The sequence below is a fragment of the Pseudorca crassidens genome, chromosome 2 (genome assembly GCF_039906515.1).
Source record: "Pseudorca crassidens isolate mPseCra1 chromosome 2, mPseCra1.hap1, whole genome shotgun sequence".
Classification (NCBI taxonomy): Eukaryota; Metazoa; Chordata; class Mammalia; order Artiodactyla; family Delphinidae; genus Pseudorca; species Pseudorca crassidens.
This window is the reverse complement of record NC_090297.1, coordinates 18790928-18808652: the sequence shown is the minus strand read 5'-3', so window position 1 is coordinate 18808652 and position 17725 is coordinate 18790928. Positions and strand designations below refer to the sequence as shown.

Genomic DNA, 17725 nt, shown 5'->3' with positions numbered 1-17725 from the left:
CATGGTTTTGTGGTGGAGCTTATACTTTTCATGGGATTGTGATTTAGGACATCCCCCAGACAAAGCAGTAGTAGTAGTAGTAGTAATCGCAGTAATAGTGGTAGTAATAGCCATAGTCACAGTCGTAGTACCAGTACTACTAGTATTGAACTAGTCATATTAAATAAATGATAGTACTATTGTCATTTATTGAACACTTACAATATGGCAAGCCTTCCGTTAATCCTCACAACAATGCTATGAATATTCAGCTTACACATGAGGAAAATAAAGCTCAGAGAAGTTTGGTCACTTGCCCAGGGTCACACAGCTAATAAAAGGTAGAGTAAGGACTGGAGTCCGGCTCTGTCTGTCTCCTGAGCCCAGGCTCCTAACCACTTTACTAACTGGCCTCTCAGATAAGTCACTGAATCATCCCTATTTGTATTATGTTCTCTAGTACACGTGGCTCCAAGGCAGAAACAGCACTGCAGGCAGGCAGGGCAGCTGCTGTTTTCCCAATTGACAGCTGAAGAAACCAAGGCCCAGGAAGGGGAGGTGACACAGGTCACACAGCCAGGAAGAGGGTGATAGAGCCAGAGCCTGGAGATCTGAGGATGGGCTGTGCCTCCCACTCATCTCGGGGCCCGGGACAAGGTGGCACACACAGAAGGCCTTTCCCCGTCCCCTTCCCTCTGACAAAGCCCAAAGGTTCCAGCTTCCAAGGCAGAACTGCCCTTGCACTGTGCTTCAAGCCTTCCAAATCACCCACTGCCTGCACTCTTATGCATTTGTGTCTCAATTGGCCAAGCCCCCTGATGGGGACAAGCAGGTCAGCATCCCAGGGGTGTATTTATCTGACACTACTAGGGTGCCCAGGGTCCTGTTTATCCCAAAGCAACACAGAAAAGAGGTCATTGCTTCCAGCCAACAGATGCAAATCCCTGCAAACCTCACAGCGTTCGACCTGGAGACAGGGGCCAGGCAGGCGGCTGGAGTCAGAAATAAGTCCTGCAGAGGTCAGAGGGGGCTGGGAAAAAGGGGCACAGCAAGCAAGGCCTAAGTGGGGTGCGTGTGTGTGTGTGTGTGTGTGTGTGTGTGTGTGTTGTGAGACAGAGGAAGGGAGACTGGGACGGAGGGCTCGGGCGGGCTCTCACCCACATCGATGACCCGCTGCTTGGCGGTGGGCTGCCGGGAATGCCAGTGCTTCCAGAAGCGCAGCTGCTCCACCGGGCCCTTCTCGTTGTCGAAGACCACCATGACCACACTCTGCAACACAGCAGTCACTGTGACCCCAGCCTCAGAAGAGGCCCAGGCAGCCTCATCCCTTGCCCCAGCCCGGGTCAAGTGGCCCAGCCCTTTGGCTTAGTTTCCCCCTCTCCGTGGCAATGGGCAGTCATACAACAGCACCCTCTCCCTGGGGTCCCTGGCAGGCAGGGCTGACCCGACCCCCGCACCTACTGCCCAAGTACCTTGACTTTGCTGGAGGACAAGGCAAGGTCTTTGCCGCCCGCTGGGGTCCGCAGGGTGACAGGGTAGAACTGGCCCTTGTTGAGGTAGGCCATGGGTGACTCACCCGATTTGATGTGGATGGCTTTAGGGGAGCCCAGGGTGTACTCAAAGTCACTGCAGGGAGGAGGGAGAGGAGAGTGAGGCTGGGCTTCCAGGCAGGAGTATCCCAAAGGGCAGTAGGGCAGGAAGCCCAAGGCTCTGCTATGGCCTTATTATGTGACCTCAGTAAATCACTTTACTTCCTGGGGCCTCAGTTTCCTCTTTTTCAGAGTTTCTATTTAATGGCTTTGTTGAGCCATAATCCTCCTGAATAATGGAAACCAGAGATCCCTGAGGGGTGACAAAGTTATAGGGACGACTAGGACAACAGAACCCTGGTTTTCTAACAGGGTGCTGAGCTCTGAGGTCCTTGTCACAGCCCAGGAAAGGGATGTAGAAATGACTCTCTTCTTTTATGTGCCTTCACTCCCCTCTTTTCATTCACTGACAATGCCTGTTCTGGGGACAGTAGCGTCTTTCTGCAGCCCACTGCCCAGGTGGCCAAGGGTCCAGGGAGGCTGACTTACCTCTTGGGGCTGGGATAGTCCTCTGGACATGGGGGTTCCGGGGATGTTTTCAGGATATCTGGGAAGAGCAGCGACTGCAGAGAAACACAATCCAGAGAAAATAAATGACCACATTCAGTTCTGCTGGGACCTCAGCCCAGGGCCACTGCATACAACTGTGAATGTTGTATAGTGTACAACCTGGACAACAGTACATGGCAGCCCTGCCTCAGCTCAAGGACTCTTTCTCCCATGGATTCCAAAGCTCTGATCGCCTCACTGTCTTCTCTCCTTCTGTACACGTGTGACTAGACCCAGGGAGGCTGTGAGGGATATGGGGGTGGGCCCTCACCTCCTGTGGGTCATCTTTGAAGGTGCTGTCAGGCTGCCAGCGCTGTGTGGGAGGCACCCCATGAATGCTCTCAAACAAGGAGCTGAGGGAGCCATTATCATACACATCACTGGTGGGCAGCAGGTAGCCGTCCACAGAGCCAGCTTCCAGCTTGCTGGGGCCTGGGGTGAGGAGAGTTGCCTTGCCCGGTGTGGGTGCAGCCCCCTCCAAGCTCATTAGGTTATTCTTCTTGAGCACATCTGGGTACTCTGGGGCTCCAGACACATTCTCTGTCAGGAATTTCATGAGGTGCGTGGGACTTTCAAGGGGGGTGAGGTCCATCTCATATTCCATGCCATGGTAGTACCTGAGGAGAGACAGGAGGGATAAGTGCGTGCACCTCTTCTCTCTGAGGGGCGGGGGTTCCTTGGCTAGATTGGAGGGTGACCATCACACTGACATACTGACCTCTTTTAATCCATTGTAATGTTAGGTCTTACCAACATGTGTGAAACACGATACTGCAGCAAGCCAGTGTGTCACAGGGATAAGCAGGGAGGAGGATGTCAAGAATGGAACCAAGTACAGGCTCAGAGTTCAGGGGGCAAATGTCTGCTTTATCCATTACAGTACTTGGTAATTTAAAAAACTGAAAGTTTAATTATTTATTTCTTATCCAGAGTCAAATGTCTCCACACTAAAAAAACCGTATTGAGTCATCCATGGTGTGGGCAAGAGTGGGTATTTGTGAGTACAGTTAATGTACGTTGAGAAAAAGGTCTGAAAGGATATACCCCAAACTATTAAGGGGGGCAGGGAAGTAGGATTACAAGAAACTTACTTTTTTACTTTATTTATTTTTTAGCAAAAATAACAGTGTCTTTAATGCATTTAATTTTACAGAATCCAAAGAATTTTTACATATGGTCCTCACTTGGTTGTCAAAAGAGCCAGATAGACTATTTTCACACATAAGGCCCAGAGATTCACATAATCAGAGACACTGAGTGAACACACAGACCTTATAATAAGATGATTCTATTATCAGTGGGTGCTCTCATTTAATTGTGCCAGTCTTCCATTCCCACCACCATACTTCTGTTTCCCAATGCCCAGCCCGGGCATGGATATTTATTTTTATTTATTTATTTTTTTTGCGGTACGCGGGCCTCTCACTGTTGTGGCCTCTCCCGTTGCGGAGCACAGGCTCCGGATGCGCAGGCTCAGTGGCCATGGCTCACGAGCCCAGCCGCTCTGCGGCATGTGGGATCTTCCCGGACCGGGGCACGAACCCGTGTCCCATGCGTCGGCAGGCGGACTCTCAACCACTGCACCACCAGGGAAGCCCTGGATATTTATTTTGTTACTACACCAAATTTATTTTTAAAAAGTAAACTAAATTTAAAAGTGGTTACAACAATAGGTAGTTTAATTATTATAATTATACAAATATTGTTTCCTGGCTGGTCAAATATTTTACTATAACTTTTCTTAGAACAACTTTTGTTGTTATTGGAATTATGATATTAACGAGTTTTTTCATTTTATAATTTTCTACTTGTCTATTCATAATTTCCCTAAAACTGTCATACACCTATAAACAATTTTCTTCAGATGAACAAGTATATTATGTAATCCACCGGTTCATTCCTCCCTCCTCCCCTTCCTTCCTTCCTTCCTTTTTCACTTTATACGTTTCTACAGAGTTTGAATATTTTATAACAAGTAGGTATTATTTTATAATCAGAAAAGCTAACAACATTTTAAAAAATTAGTTTTGAGAAAAGTCTCCTGAACCAAAGCCTACAGTTTCTAGCAGTGGAGGGGCCCTGAGGCAGCTGCCAGAGTCGCAATGCCTGCCTTAGCAGTTTGGATGTTCTCAAAGGCAGAGAGGAGACCAGAAGGTTTCCCATCAGAAGCCCTGCCCAATGGGGGGAAAGGAAAAGTGGAGAAAGGGGGCAGGGCCCTTCCAGTGCCCATCTGGCCATGAGCACGGCCTGGGCTGCTTTCTACAAGAAAAGGAACATCAGTGCCCCGAGGCACTAATGCCAGGCAGAGGCCCAAGAGAGCCAAGGGAAAGAAATACAGGAACATAGGTGTCCCCTCCCTTTGAGGCTGCAGGGAGGGTTTTGGAGCTAGGACAGAAAAGCTTCCATCAGGGCTTTTCCACTACTATGGCTTTGAAGTTTGTTTTCAGTAAACTCCAGCTCACATGGCCTACAGGCACCTAGGATATGTGTGTGTCTGTGTGTGTCTGTGTGTTCAAGCAAGGTCTCACTATGATTTTGTGGGCCCTACTCTCTTTTGCCTTCATAGATCCCTTCCTCCATAAAAATATTTTAAAAAACCTTTTACAATTGCATTGGTATAAATACAAATATAACCCAGGTTGGATCATATTCATTGTTTTCTTCTGACTTTAAAATAGATTACAATGCCTTCGTGGGCCCCTAAGAGTACGGTGGGCCCTAGGGACTGTACCTCCTGTGCCCGGGGGATAAGGGGCCTAGAGGTGGGGGTGGGGAAGGGCAAAGGGCCAGAGATGGTGGCGCCGGCGAGCCTCACCTCTTTCCTTGGTCGTTCCGGCCCCCGGTGCTGGAGGATAGTAGCCGCTTCTCCTTGGGGCCCTGAGAGGAGAGGAAGCAAGGATTTATGCATAGCTCTTGGGTAAGATCTGGCTGTTAGGAGCCTCAACCCCCTGCGGGGGACTTGGCCGGGCAGGGTAGCTACCTTGGTCACTGGGAGAAAACCCACCAGTCCTTCGAATTGTCAGGCCATCTTTTAGTCTGAGCCCCAAGTTACAGAGTGGGGAGAAGTACCCCAAGATTAGCAGTTAGGAATCATGGAATTTGGAGTCAAGGAGGCCTAGCTTAAGTTCTAGCTTTACCACTTAAAAGTGTTGTGTGACTCTGGATAAATGACTGTGCTTTTCTGAGATTCAGTTTCTTCATATGTCAAGTGGGGGATTATGAACTCTACTTCAAAGGGATTGCGAAGATTTATTAATAAAAATAATGTTCACTGTTCTTTAATGGAGTACTTCCTATGCACTGGACCCTGTGCTATGTGCCTTCTCTGTGTCCTCTAATCTAATCCCTATAACAACTCTATGATGTCTACTAATGTTATCCCCATTATATGGATGAGGAAACTGAAGCCAAGAGAGGCTCCGTCATCTTAGTGATTAGGAGTGTGGACTTATTGGGTTTAGTTCCTAGATCTGCCACATATTGGCTGTGTGATCTTGCGCGTCCCTTAACCTTTCTGCACCTCATTGTTCTCATCTGTAAAACAGGAATAATAATAGTAATACCAACCCCTGGGACTGTTGTGAGTGTTTAGACCAGCACCTGACACGTGGAGAGGACTATGTAAATGTTACCTTTCATGTTTATGATCATAATATTGTTGTATCTTAGAACATCCAGGTCATTTCTCCCTGAGGCCAATAAAGCCAGAACAAGGTCTCCGACCCAGCCTAGTGACTCCAATGCCTGGGTTCTTAGCCTCACCCCGTGGAAGAGCATGAGGAAGAGTGCCCGGCACAGTAACCAGCATTCAGTAAGGAATGGTAAGTGGTCACCTTTAGGACTATATTGCCCAAAGCCACATTGCCAGCTTGTGGTAGGAACAGGTCTCGAACTCCCAACTTGGTGCTCTTTCCACACCATTAGATCATGTCTTTACTATACACAGTGCTGCTCTGAATCTAACATGCTCTGGGATGGGAAGAGGGGGCCAGGTGTATCTCACCGGAACACTATATTGCAATAAACCACTGCAAGCGTCACCTTCAGAGCCTGTCCCCACCACTCTGGCCCTGGGAATGGCCTCTTGCCCAGGGGAGATGCTGCTAGATTTTATTTTATGGCCCAACCTCAAGCTATATATCCCAGGCTGGAGTTTAAGCTCAGACCTAGAATTCTGGCTCCTACCATGTCCCCAGGCTGAGGCAGTCAGTTCCAATTTCTTTTCCATCAAATGCTATGAGGATGTTATCAGTCTGCTGGGGAGAAGGTAAGGTAGGGTAACCATACTACTCCAGGATGAGAACCAAAGCCAGAGAGATAATTTGGGGCTTTCTCATATCTGAGGCCACTTCCCCCCTTGGCCTCTGAATTTACAGAGAGTTTACCTTCCTTTGTGTAGTAGAATAGATAAACTACTTCTTGGGCCTGTGAATTTGATGGCTTATTTACAAGGTGGCTTTAAATCTTCAAGTTCAGATTCAGTTATCACAACATTTAGCTATTCATGTCCCCCAGCCTGGTATCTGGGAAAGTCTCTTGGAGCAATAACCCAGCCTAGGAAGAGTAAGAAAGTTTGCTGTATGACAATTCAGACAGATGGGTAGTGGCTGCCTGGAGTACTAGGTTGGAAAAGATTTTGTGTCCTCATATACCCTCAGTGAGAATACAGTTTGTAATCCATTAGCAATGTCTGGCACAGGCACTGGAAGAGGGGTGATGTCATGTGTTATGTACTTGTGGTTATTGACAGGTTTAAGCACACTCATCATATATGAGAGGGCCTAATTCCTGTTCTCAGGAACTGAAAGTCTCCCAGAGTCAAGGCCAAGGCCCAGGAAACAATTAGAGAACAATAAAAGATGGTCTGTCAGGAGGTATTACAATGCATATAATGGCAGCGAGGGTATGAACGACAGTGAGACACTCAGGAGAGGGAGAGGTGATGTGGCAGCATGGCTTCCAAGAGAAGGTGGGCCTTGGGAAGGGCCCTGAAAGAAGGGAATGGATTCAAGAGCAAAAGGCATGTTCTAGGTGGTGAGGTTAGAATAGGCAGGTGGGGATGACAGGGCAACTGGAATGACCTAAGGTACAGGGGCAGAAAGAAGATGGTAGGTTGGGGGTATTGCTGTGGTGTGTAAGGCCAAGGCATTGATCCATTCAATCAATATGTATTGAGCAATGTGTGGCAGGCAGTATGGGATGCTAGGGGCTCGGTAATGATCATGACATGACTCTTGCCCTACAGGAGCTCAGTGTCAGGGGGGAGATGGAGGAACAAATGCACAAACAGCAAGTTTCTAAGGATAGCTTCAAGGAAAAGGATGGTGGTTGCTGAGGGTGCCCAGAGGAGGCACAGAATGGGAGACCCCAGAAAGCCTTCCTCACCTCCGGTGGAATGAGCTGACATTGAAGCTGAGGCCCAAAGCTGAGAGTACGGTTTAGCTAGGGGGAAGGGGAGGGTATAGGCAGAGGGAACAGCATGTGCAAAGGCCCAGAGGTGTGAAAGAACATGGTGAGGGGCTGGGGTGGTCATGGTGGGCTAGTGAGCCATGAGGCCTAAAAGCAAAGACACACAGTCAGTTAGAGGGGGGCATGCCCAGAGGTGGCAAATGTACCATGTAGTAATCGTAGAGGAAGCTCAGGGCTGCAACGCTCTCATCGTCTCCGTTGACTCTCATCATGGCCTTTGTGGCCGCCGTCAAGGGATTTTCAAGGTAGGTCTTCCAGGCCTCATCCTCGTTAGTGTAGGGGAATTTCTGGAAGTTAACTGGGTCGTTCTTTAGCAGCCGTACAGATCTGAAACTGCAAGGCAAATAAGGAAGGTCAAATTTAGGCTGTCCCAGCAGAAGTTCCGCGAATGGTCAGCCTCAGAGCAACACCCAGGAATTCAGAGAGTTACCAGCCTTGAAAACTTGAAACTGCTTCTTCTGTCATCATAGGGCAGATGGAGCAGTAGAATGTATCCAAACTCTGGAGCCAGATGCTTTGGGTCACCACCAAATGTTACCATGTAGAAGCTGTAGACCTGGGGCCTCAGTTCCCTCATCTACAACATGAAGACTGTAATCCCAACCTCGCAAGGCTTCAGAGAAGATTCAGTAAAATGCTCCCATGGTAGATACTTATTCAAGGGGAATTAGTGTAACAAGGATGGGAAATAACAATGACAAGCTGCAAAGAATAAAATTTCCAGGTAACTCAGCATGAGTTCTTCTGATGAAATTCTCCTCAAGACAGAGAAAGACACAGAAGGCTGGAGATCATTTCAACTTAGAGAGTGTGGTGAGGGACAGAAAGAGCCAGAGCAAGGAAGCCCATAGGCAGAACCTGGTCTTGGGAAATGGCATTTCAGATCACCATTTATTGTAGAGTGCCCAAGCAGCTGCTCAGATGCCAGGAACTGGAGTGGAACGCTGCAGGGCACCCCTAGGCAGGCAGAACCTGGGCGCTGCGCTGAGCACTTGGACAAATACGAGCCACATAGGCTCAAAGGCAAGAGATCAGGAAAGCCTCTTTGGAGGAGGCAGACATTTTAGTTGGGAACCCTCAGCACGGGGGATTATATCACTCAGATATGTAGGGTGAGTGTCCCAGGAATAGGAACATAATACAGATTAATGATGATGATGATGAAAATAATGTCTAATCTTTACGGAACACTGACCATGTTTTAGGCACTGAGCTAAGCACTTTTCATGGATTATCTCATTTAATTCTCACAACAACACTGTGAGGCATGTACTATTATTTTTCCTATTTTATACATGAGGAAACTGAAGCTCTGAGAAGTTAAGGGAGTTGCCCAAGGTCCCAGTTAGTGGGTTAGTGAGTGGCCCAGAGGGGATTCAAGCTTGAGCAGGATGATGCTGTAATATAGAATAGCGTTCTCAAACTTCCACTGCAACAGAATGACATGGAAGGCTTGTTAAAACACAGATTTCCAGGCCCCACCCCTAAGTTCCCTGGTAATGCTGATGCTGGTAGTTTGGGGACCACACTTTGTGAATCACTGGTGTAGAACATGCTCTTAATCATGAGCAAGGGCATAGAGGTGGGAAAGTTCTGGTTATGTTCACTTTAGAGCAAAGAATGTGTGAAGGATACTGGTAGGGGAGAAGCTGGGGACAGCCAGGCTGAGAAAAGAGAACTCCTGAGACTGGTATCCTGGTGCCCCGGTGCCCCCCTTTCTAGGTGAGTGTCATAGATTCTCTAATGTTAGAGACATAGGAATAATGCCAGCTTCCATTTACTATACTATATATGAACCCTTTCCACTCATCAGCGCTGCTCCTTACAAGAACTTCAGAGGTAAGGATCATTTGCTGCAGTTCACAGATGGAGAAACCCGAGACTTGGAGGAGATAAGAAAATGCCCCCAAATCACCCAACTAGTCCATGACACAACCAGGATTTAAACCCAGTCTTGTCTAGCACCAAAGCCACACATTTTCCACTAAGCCACACAGCTTTACCATAGTGCAAGAGGGCAATCCCTACCACAACAGAAAAATGCTCTAGTTGTGGAATTGCAGGCACTGTGGCAGACTGGTGGGTGGGCAAGGACCTTCACAAATCACACCACAGGAAGTGCCCTCCTGCTGCCCGGCAGCTCAAGCCTACATTCTCAGACACAGAATGGGAACAGCAGCCAGGCCACACCCAGACAGGCCGAGGGTGGCACTCTCCCAGGGGCTTCTTCCAGGGCAGTGTCTCCCATCTCACTGAGCCCCAGGGTGTGGGGTATTGGGCTCTGAAAGGGAGGGAGAGGGAGCTATCACACAGGAAAGAGAGATGACAGAAACCTTCCTGCTCCAGGGGCATGTAGAGGGAGGCACACCTCAAGTTTCTGCTTCTATAAATCAAGGGCCTTAAGATGGAGAGGCGAGAGAAGGCCCCTCCAGCTGCCTCCTGGGCCTGGGGTTAGAGGAACTTACAGAGCAAGCCCAGGTGGCTGCCCCCAACCCCTCCCAGTATCAGCCTAAACGGAACTCCTAAACCAAGGAGGCACAGGAGAAACAGGGACAGGCCTGGTGGACCACTCTCTGGGTCAACAAGGAATCCCAGTGCTTAGCACTGTTCCTTGTTTATAAAATGTGTCTAATAAAAGCACCCACCATGTAGGATGATGAGGATTGAGTGCAACATCACAGGAAAAATGCTTAAAACTGTCTCTGGCACATAACAAGTGCTTAATACAAAAAGAATGGTGTTGCCATGCCACGGAAAGGATATACTTTACAGGACACTCTTTCCAGAATGTCAAAAATCTGGAGCCTATGGAATCTTATGCTGTAGTTTGGTCTTCAGGTGTTGAAATAATTCCTCATTTATAATTTCTAATAAAGGAGTAATACGCCAAAAAAAAAAAAAAACAAACTGTGCTCTTGGCCCAGCCTGGAGCTAGACATCAAAGGATTGCAACGTGGTACAAGACATGGTCACCCTGAAAGTCACTGGCAGATCTGGGCCTGGAGCCCCAATTTGCTGACTCTGGTGGAATGACCATTATCGGCTTTGATGAGCTATCAGTTATCTTACCCTATTCAAAAGTTAATTTTTAGAAGACAATGGTAAAGTCACATCAGAAACGAAAGGACAGGCAATGTTTGCTGTTCATTTGGAGGGTTTTTCTGGTCTACAGTGGTCTCCAATCCATCCTGTTGGGATCCCAAAGTCTGATTCCTTGATACACAGCAGCTACCATACCTCAAGAATTTACCATAGGTAGACACTGTTCCACCTATTATTCTGCATCATCTTATCTACTCTGCACAATAGGTTTAGGGGAAGTTGAGACTCAGGTGATATTACCTGCTCAAGGTCACTCAGCTAGTAAGTGGCAGAGGCTTACCTTGAACCTGGACTTGTTGGACTCCAAGACGCAGCTCTTAACCCCATGCTAGTCTCCTTTCAAATGCCTCTTTTATTCCGGCAATTCCCCTCCTCTGGAATAAACTGAACCAATCCTCCACTGCAAGACAGAAAGGGACTTCCCACCCATACAAGACAAGAGGGACTGAGTGAGGAAGTGTGATGAGTGGAAGAGTTTCTGGCCGGGCGCTGGGAGCTCTAGAGTCCTGGTTCCCAAGTTTGCTACCAATCAGCGTCACGTTCCAAGACTACGCATCTGGCTTCTAGAAAGTCTTGGCTATGGATAAGGTTAGTTAGCCTTGACTCAGTGCCAAACACGGATCCAAAAACTCTTGGCTCCCTGTTCTCTTAAAGGTTAGAATTGAGAGTTGAGGGTCCAGTGGGTAAGGATGTGAAAAGGGCTCCAGGAAGGAGGGAGCCCTACTAGTGGGAGACAGAGCCGGAACAAAGAGGGGAAACCAGCTGACTGGAACCTACGTGGTCACCTTCCCCGAGGGCCTCCACAAACTCTCTGTTGGTGTCCCTGTCCAAGGCCAAACTCCTCAGCCGTCAGAAGGTGAAAGGGGAACGGGGGAGGAGGGTATAGGGAGAGGAAGTGGCTCTGGGCAGCCTTCTAGCCATCAGGTCTCCACCAGGCCGCAGCACAGAAGAATCTGTAGCACCATGGGAGGAAGGAGCAACAGGGTCATAGCCTGACAGACCCGAGTAACCATGTGTCCTTGGGTCAGGTACTGAGCCCCTCCAAGCCTACTTCCTCATCTGTTAAATGGGGTCTATTGAGAGTCTTCGGTGTGCCAGTCAGGGACTCTTCTAGGCACTGGGGAATCCGCCAAGAACAAGACAGATAAGGCTCTTCTCCCTTCGGAATTTGCAATCTAATTGGGGAAGACAGACAGTAAACAAGTAGATAAATGAGTTAATTTTAGTTAGTGATAAGTGCTGTGAAGAAAATTAGAGCACAGTCACGTGATGGAGTTACCAGGGCTGGCTACTTTAGAGTGGGGATAATCTCATGGGCTGTTGGGAGAATTAAGTACATTAACATAAGAAATGTGTTTGGCCCAGAGCCTGCCAGAGAACCATCACTTAGTAGATAACTGGCATCATCACCGTCATCATGATCACCATCTTCTTAGAACCCCCAAATGAAAGTAAAGCGGAGACGCTGCCCGAGGCTCTTAAACCAACATCCTCTCCAAGCCTCCTGTTTGCGAACCAGGTTCCACATCAAAAACAAAAGAGACAGTGTAATAACCCCTTGCCTCGATTTTCACCTTCATTATCTCGTGGAGCCTCCCGACATACATGACATGTTATTATCTCTACTTTACGACCAGGAAATAGACAAAGGAAAGAGACGTTAGGTGGCCTGTTCCAGGGGACTTGGCTGAGTGAGTTACAAAGCGAGACTCCTGGAATCTAATTCCATGACTAGTCACTTTTCCACCAACCACTAGTTTCCAAGAAGGGATGTAGAAGAGAGGGGAAAAAACAATAAATCTGGGTGGCATCCATCCACCTAACCATCTATGCTTCACTTTAATAAAATGTATCAGTATTTATTATACTATGTGCCAGGCTTTGTCCTAGGCGGGCAAGACAACAAGATCCCTACTGTCATAGAGGTTGCATTTTAGTGGCAGCCGAGGCAGACGTGACCACAAAAACAAATGGACAGCTACTATCAGGTGAAGAAAGCTATGAAGGAAAGAAGCAGGAGGACTTCTGACCTGCCTAAACTTTGGGGAATGACTAGATGTTGGCTGAGGAGAGGGGTGGAGGGGGAGAGGGGCGTGAAGATGGGTGGGGAGGATTTTGGACTTTCCAGGTGAAAGGCAAGACAAAGGCAGAAGCCTGGGACAGCTCCCAGAGCTTGTCTGCCTACTGTGTGACAGGTGTGAGCCAGGTTTTTTGCATATGTTGCCTTGTTTCAAGGAAGGCCAGCCCATTAAGAAGGAAACTCAAGTCTGAGATTTGATAATCCCTCACATTTGCATAGCGTGTTATAGTTTTCAACATGCTTCTCATACATTTGTCATCACCTCTGATCCTGCAACGCCCCTGTAACGTAGGGAGAGAAGGTATGACTATCCCCATTTGATAGCAGGATAAAATGAACCACAGAGAAGGCCACTGGTTTGCCTAAGGCCACCCAGCTGGTATCTCATGGTGCCAGGCCTAGAATAGAGGTCTCTGTCTTCCATCATCAAGAACCTTCACAAGGCTGCCTCCTCAGAAGCTGGAGTGGTGAAATGCCTACAGTGGTGAAGTAGGGTTTCATCCCAAGTCCTTTCAGACTCCAATGCTCCCTGCATTCTGGCTGAGCCACTTAAAACTCCCAGTGAGAGTACGTCAATGTGTCTCAGCCATTAGTTGACACTTTTGGGGTTCCAGTTAGGGTGCAGAGACTTTAGAAATCAAGTCTCTCTCTCTTTTTTTTTTTTTTTAGTTTTGTTTGTTTTGGCTGTGTCACGCAGCTTGTGGGATCTTAGTTCCCCGACCAGGGATCGAGCGCAGGCCCTCAGCAGTGAAAGAGCTGCGTTCTAACCACTGGACCGCCAGAGAATTCCCTAGAAATCTAGTCTCTGGGAGCAGGTGTGACTTGCCTAAGGACACACAGCACAGAACTGGATTGGGACTCAAGTCTCCTAGCTTCCTGTCCAGTACTCAGCTCAATCACTACCTTATCTCAAAGGCATTTCAATAATTCAGAGATGGAAAAGTAAGGCCTCTGACTCAATCTTACAGATGGGGGAAGAAAACTCACCACCAAGGGGGCAGCCTCAAACCCCACCAAAGGAGGTGCCTGACACAGGACAGATCCAGTGACCTGGGCCCCACTTCCCTCCAGCCTGAGGAGGAAGAGTTCCAGGGGCTGCCTGAGCTGGGTGTTGACACCCAGATACACCCAATGACTTGTCAAACCCTGTTGTGAGCCACCCAGCCTCATCAGCAGTGATCAATCACATTCACTAATTACCCACAGGGAGGCCCTGCCGCCGCTGCTCACGGAGGAATCATTTTTCAGTCATCCGCATGGAAGGTGTTCCCTGGGCATGACAGGAGCACTCCGGGGCTGTTGTGCTTGACAGTGGCCCATCTGGTTTCTGGATGCACAGGTTGTGAAATGTGCCTTATCACATGCTGGGGCTCACTTGGGGGCCTCAATTGGGAAATGGCAGCGCCTAGGGCATGGCTCTACAATGACTCCAGTTGAATGAGGCAGTGTGAACTAATAGTTACAGGGTGGGCCCCAGAGCTATGCTGATCTGGGTTCCAGTTTCATCTCTGCTATTACTAGCTGTGTGACTTTATGCAACTTGACCTCTCTGTGCCTCAATTTTCTTACCTGTAAAAAAATGGGGGACGATGAGAGCACTAACCTCACAGAGTTATTATGATAGCTATTGTTCACTGAGGGCCTACTAAGTGCCAGGTGCTGGCCCAACAATTTCTAGTCATCGTTTTGTTTAATCTTTAGAACTTTGTGAAGTATTACTGTTGGAAAATGCAATGGGATAATGGAGGCATGGGATAATGGAGGCAAAGTGATCAGCACAATGCCAGCACATAGTAACATGAACTATTACTACTAACACTCACTTTGTGGGGTAGCCCCCAGAAAACTGCATGACAACTCACAACCTCACTCTCTCCTTCTACTAGCGGCAGAAGGAGACCTGATGCTTGGAGAGTCCCAGATAAAGAGGGGCACGCACTGCCAGCTTCATCCTCTGGATCCAGGTGGGCAAGCTGACTGAGAGCCATCAGGCTCCAGCCAACACCTCTACTTGCACGGAAATTAATTATATGCCATTTTCTAATTATACCACAAACTCACTTTCTCCCCTTTGAAAATCCCTTCCTCGATGGGAATTTTTCTTTCATGCTATATTCTCCTCTTGGTTTCCTGTCCAATTTTCCTATTTTTTTCCTCTATTGTTCAATTGAGATGTGAAAGAAGTTGCAATCTACCTCTAGACCCAGGGCACCACATCCTTTCATTCATTCATTCACTCTGCTGAATAGGCCCTGTGCTGGGTACTGGGACATAAAGGTAAATATCATGCTGTCCCCACCCTCAAAAGTTCTCAATTCTTGCTGACCTCCTAGGAAGGCCCAGTGAAATAACATCAAATATTTGTGAGAGAATTTCCCTTCAAGACTTTCACTAGATCAGTTGCTCTGACCTTTTTAAGGAGGCAAAAGCAATAGAAGAAGGGGGCAGCCAGCCAGGATTATTTGCTCCATTTTACAAATGGAAAAGCTGAGTTCCACAAAGGGGAGGGAAGACAAGGGAAGGAAAGGAGCTAAGTTATTTTATGCGTCAGGCCTTGTGCCTTTTCGTTCTCAAACATGCCGTGAGGTGGGCGTTATCACCATTTTACATATGCAGAAACTGACACTTACGGACTCACCCAGTCCGTACACGGCAGAGCTGGGCTCAAACACAGGTGTGACCCCATAGCAAAGCTCTCAGCCTGCCTACTCAGCTACTATACTGTAGGTCAGCGGTAGATCTGGGAATCTCCTGCCTTCCAATCCTCTGCCAGGTCTTCTAGGCCAATGGTTCTTTTTTTTATTTTTATTTTTTTGTTGCGGTACGCGGGCCTCTCACTGTTGTGGCCTCTCCCATTGCGGAGCACAGGCTCCGGACGCGCAGGCTCAGCGGCCATGGCTCACGGGCCCAGCTGCTCCGCAGCATGTGGGATCTTCCCGGACCGGGGCACGAACCCGTGTCCCCTGCATCGGCAGGCGGACTCTCAACCACTGTGCCACCAGGGAAGCCCCCAATGGTTCTTAAATTTGAACATGCATTAGAATCACCTGGAGGGCCTGTTAAAACACATATTGCTGAACCCCACCCCCAGAGTTTCTAATTCAGTAGGTCTAGGGTGGGCCTGAGAATTTGCATTTCTAAGGAGTTCCCGGGTGACGATGCTAGTCCAAGGACCACACTTTGAGAACACCGTTTTTTCTTTAATTAGGTGAACCAATAATTCTCTCTTTTAAAAATAATGACTCTCTTTCCTTCCTTTCCTCATTTCAAAAGTAACACATTTGTAAAACACAGTATATAAAATATGGAACATATAGAAAAATTAGAAGCAGAGGCTAGAATTCACCTGCATTCCTCTGCTCAGAAATAAGCACTGGTAAGCAGTCTGTTATAACTCTTAGTCTTTTTTCAACATCTGTGCTGGTAGGAAGCAGGGTAGCACATTGGTGTGGGCATCCTTGTGGCCCCTGGTAAGATCTCAGCTCTTCAGTGAGATGTTGGGAAGATATTGCCTGGGGCAAGCTGAAATCCCCTCATCCTTAAATTTATACTCCCATCCTTCAGTGGATTGCTGGGAGGGTTACAGGAGATGATGTATTTATCAAGTACCGGACACTGTGTCCGCTGTGGAGTCAGCGCTCAAGAAAAGGCTTGGCTGTTATTTTTGTTCTAACCGAAGGGCGCTTAGGGTATGCTATTTGTGTTTTCAGCCCTGCGGCCCTTCCTCCCCCTCCTCCTCCTCTATGTGGACCCCTGACGACCCTCTTGGCTCCAGGCACCGACCGGGCCTCCTGGGCGAGGGCAGCGGGCCGAGTGGCAGGGACCGCCGCCGTTTGGGTCGTCGAGGGATCTCTCGGACCGGGGCCCAGTCCGCCTGTTTTACAGCCCAGCCTTAACGAGGATTTTTAACTTTTCATTCACCAGCAGCGTAGCTCCGACTTTTAATAACACACCTCGTGCACGACAAAAATTTGCTCCTGGCAATCACGGTTTCGACCACAAAACCACAGCGGGAGGCGTTCCTAGTTAACTCTTTCAGCGCTGCAGGCAGTCTGGAGCTCAGCGCTCCCGGAGCTTGGGTGGAGCGGTGGATGGGTCGGGTCCCCCTCCCACCCTCCGCTTCTGCTCTCCAAGATTTCGGGGACGAAGATGATTCCAGACGGCGGCTGGGGGCCCAGACTGCGGCCCGAGCGGGGCTGCAGAGGGGAATCCTGGCGCGCCTCGCTCACTTCCCTCTCTCTCGTCCATTCGATAGATCTACTACGTGCTGATCACTTAATCTTAATCCCCTCATATCCTCGACGGGCTGGACGGGACAGTGCAAGCCGGCCAGGCACCCAGTAGGCCCTCGCGCACTCTAAAGATGGGACTCTAAACATGGCGGCCAGGCTGGGGCCCGTCGCCCATCTGGGAGCTCTTTTCCCGCGAGAAGTGGGCGTCCGGCAGCGACTTCCTGCGCCCTCGCCGCCCCAGGATCCCTTGCGACCGGCGTTAGCCCCCCCGAGGCGCCCAGGAAAGCGGGATGGAGGTACACGAGGTCTGCGGAGTCCTGGAGGCTGGCAGATGCTCCCGGCCCGTCCACATAAAAGTCCCGTGCGCTCCCCCCACCAGCTGCCTCGAGCTGGCTTTTAACTCCACCACCTTGGCCTCCATGCTCCTCAAGCGCCGGCCTTCGAAGTGGCCTAGTAATAGGGCTCACGTTTATGGAGCTGCTCCTCCGGGCCGGTTGGCCTACATACGGGAGCTCACTGTTTCCCTGACCAGGTGGGTGTTTATAATCTTTATTGGACAGAGGAGGAAACTGAGGGTCAGAGAGGAGAAGGAGATTCACCAGGACCCTGAAGTTGCTAAGTGGCAGAGTTTAGAGTCATGTGCAAGTCCGGCTTTTCCTACTACGCCAAGGCCCAGCAAGAGGTGGTGTTTCTGTCGGGATCAAAATGGATGCTAGGACCAGTCC

At 48.9% G+C, this 17725-nt stretch overlaps 1 protein-coding gene across 2 annotated transcripts in view; it reads right to left on the bottom strand.

Annotated features, from left to right (window-relative positions):
- Positions 1-17725, bottom strand: part of GRHL3 (grainyhead like transcription factor 3) — a 35363-nt gene that overhangs the window by 15530 nt on the left and 2108 nt on the right. For both annotated transcript variants that reach the window (XM_067724184.1, XM_067724192.1), the window contains exons 2-7: positions 7733-7919; positions 4933-4994; positions 2389-2734; positions 2058-2131; positions 1452-1605; positions 1137-1248 (exon numbers count right to left, since the gene is read on the bottom strand). In XM_067724184.1, coding sequence (XP_067580285.1) covers positions 1137-1248; positions 1452-1605; positions 2058-2131; positions 2389-2734; positions 4933-4994; positions 7733-7919 — 935 coding nt within the window. The remainder of the gene's footprint in view (positions 1-1136; positions 1249-1451; positions 1606-2057; positions 2132-2388; positions 2735-4932; positions 4995-7732; positions 7920-17725) is intronic.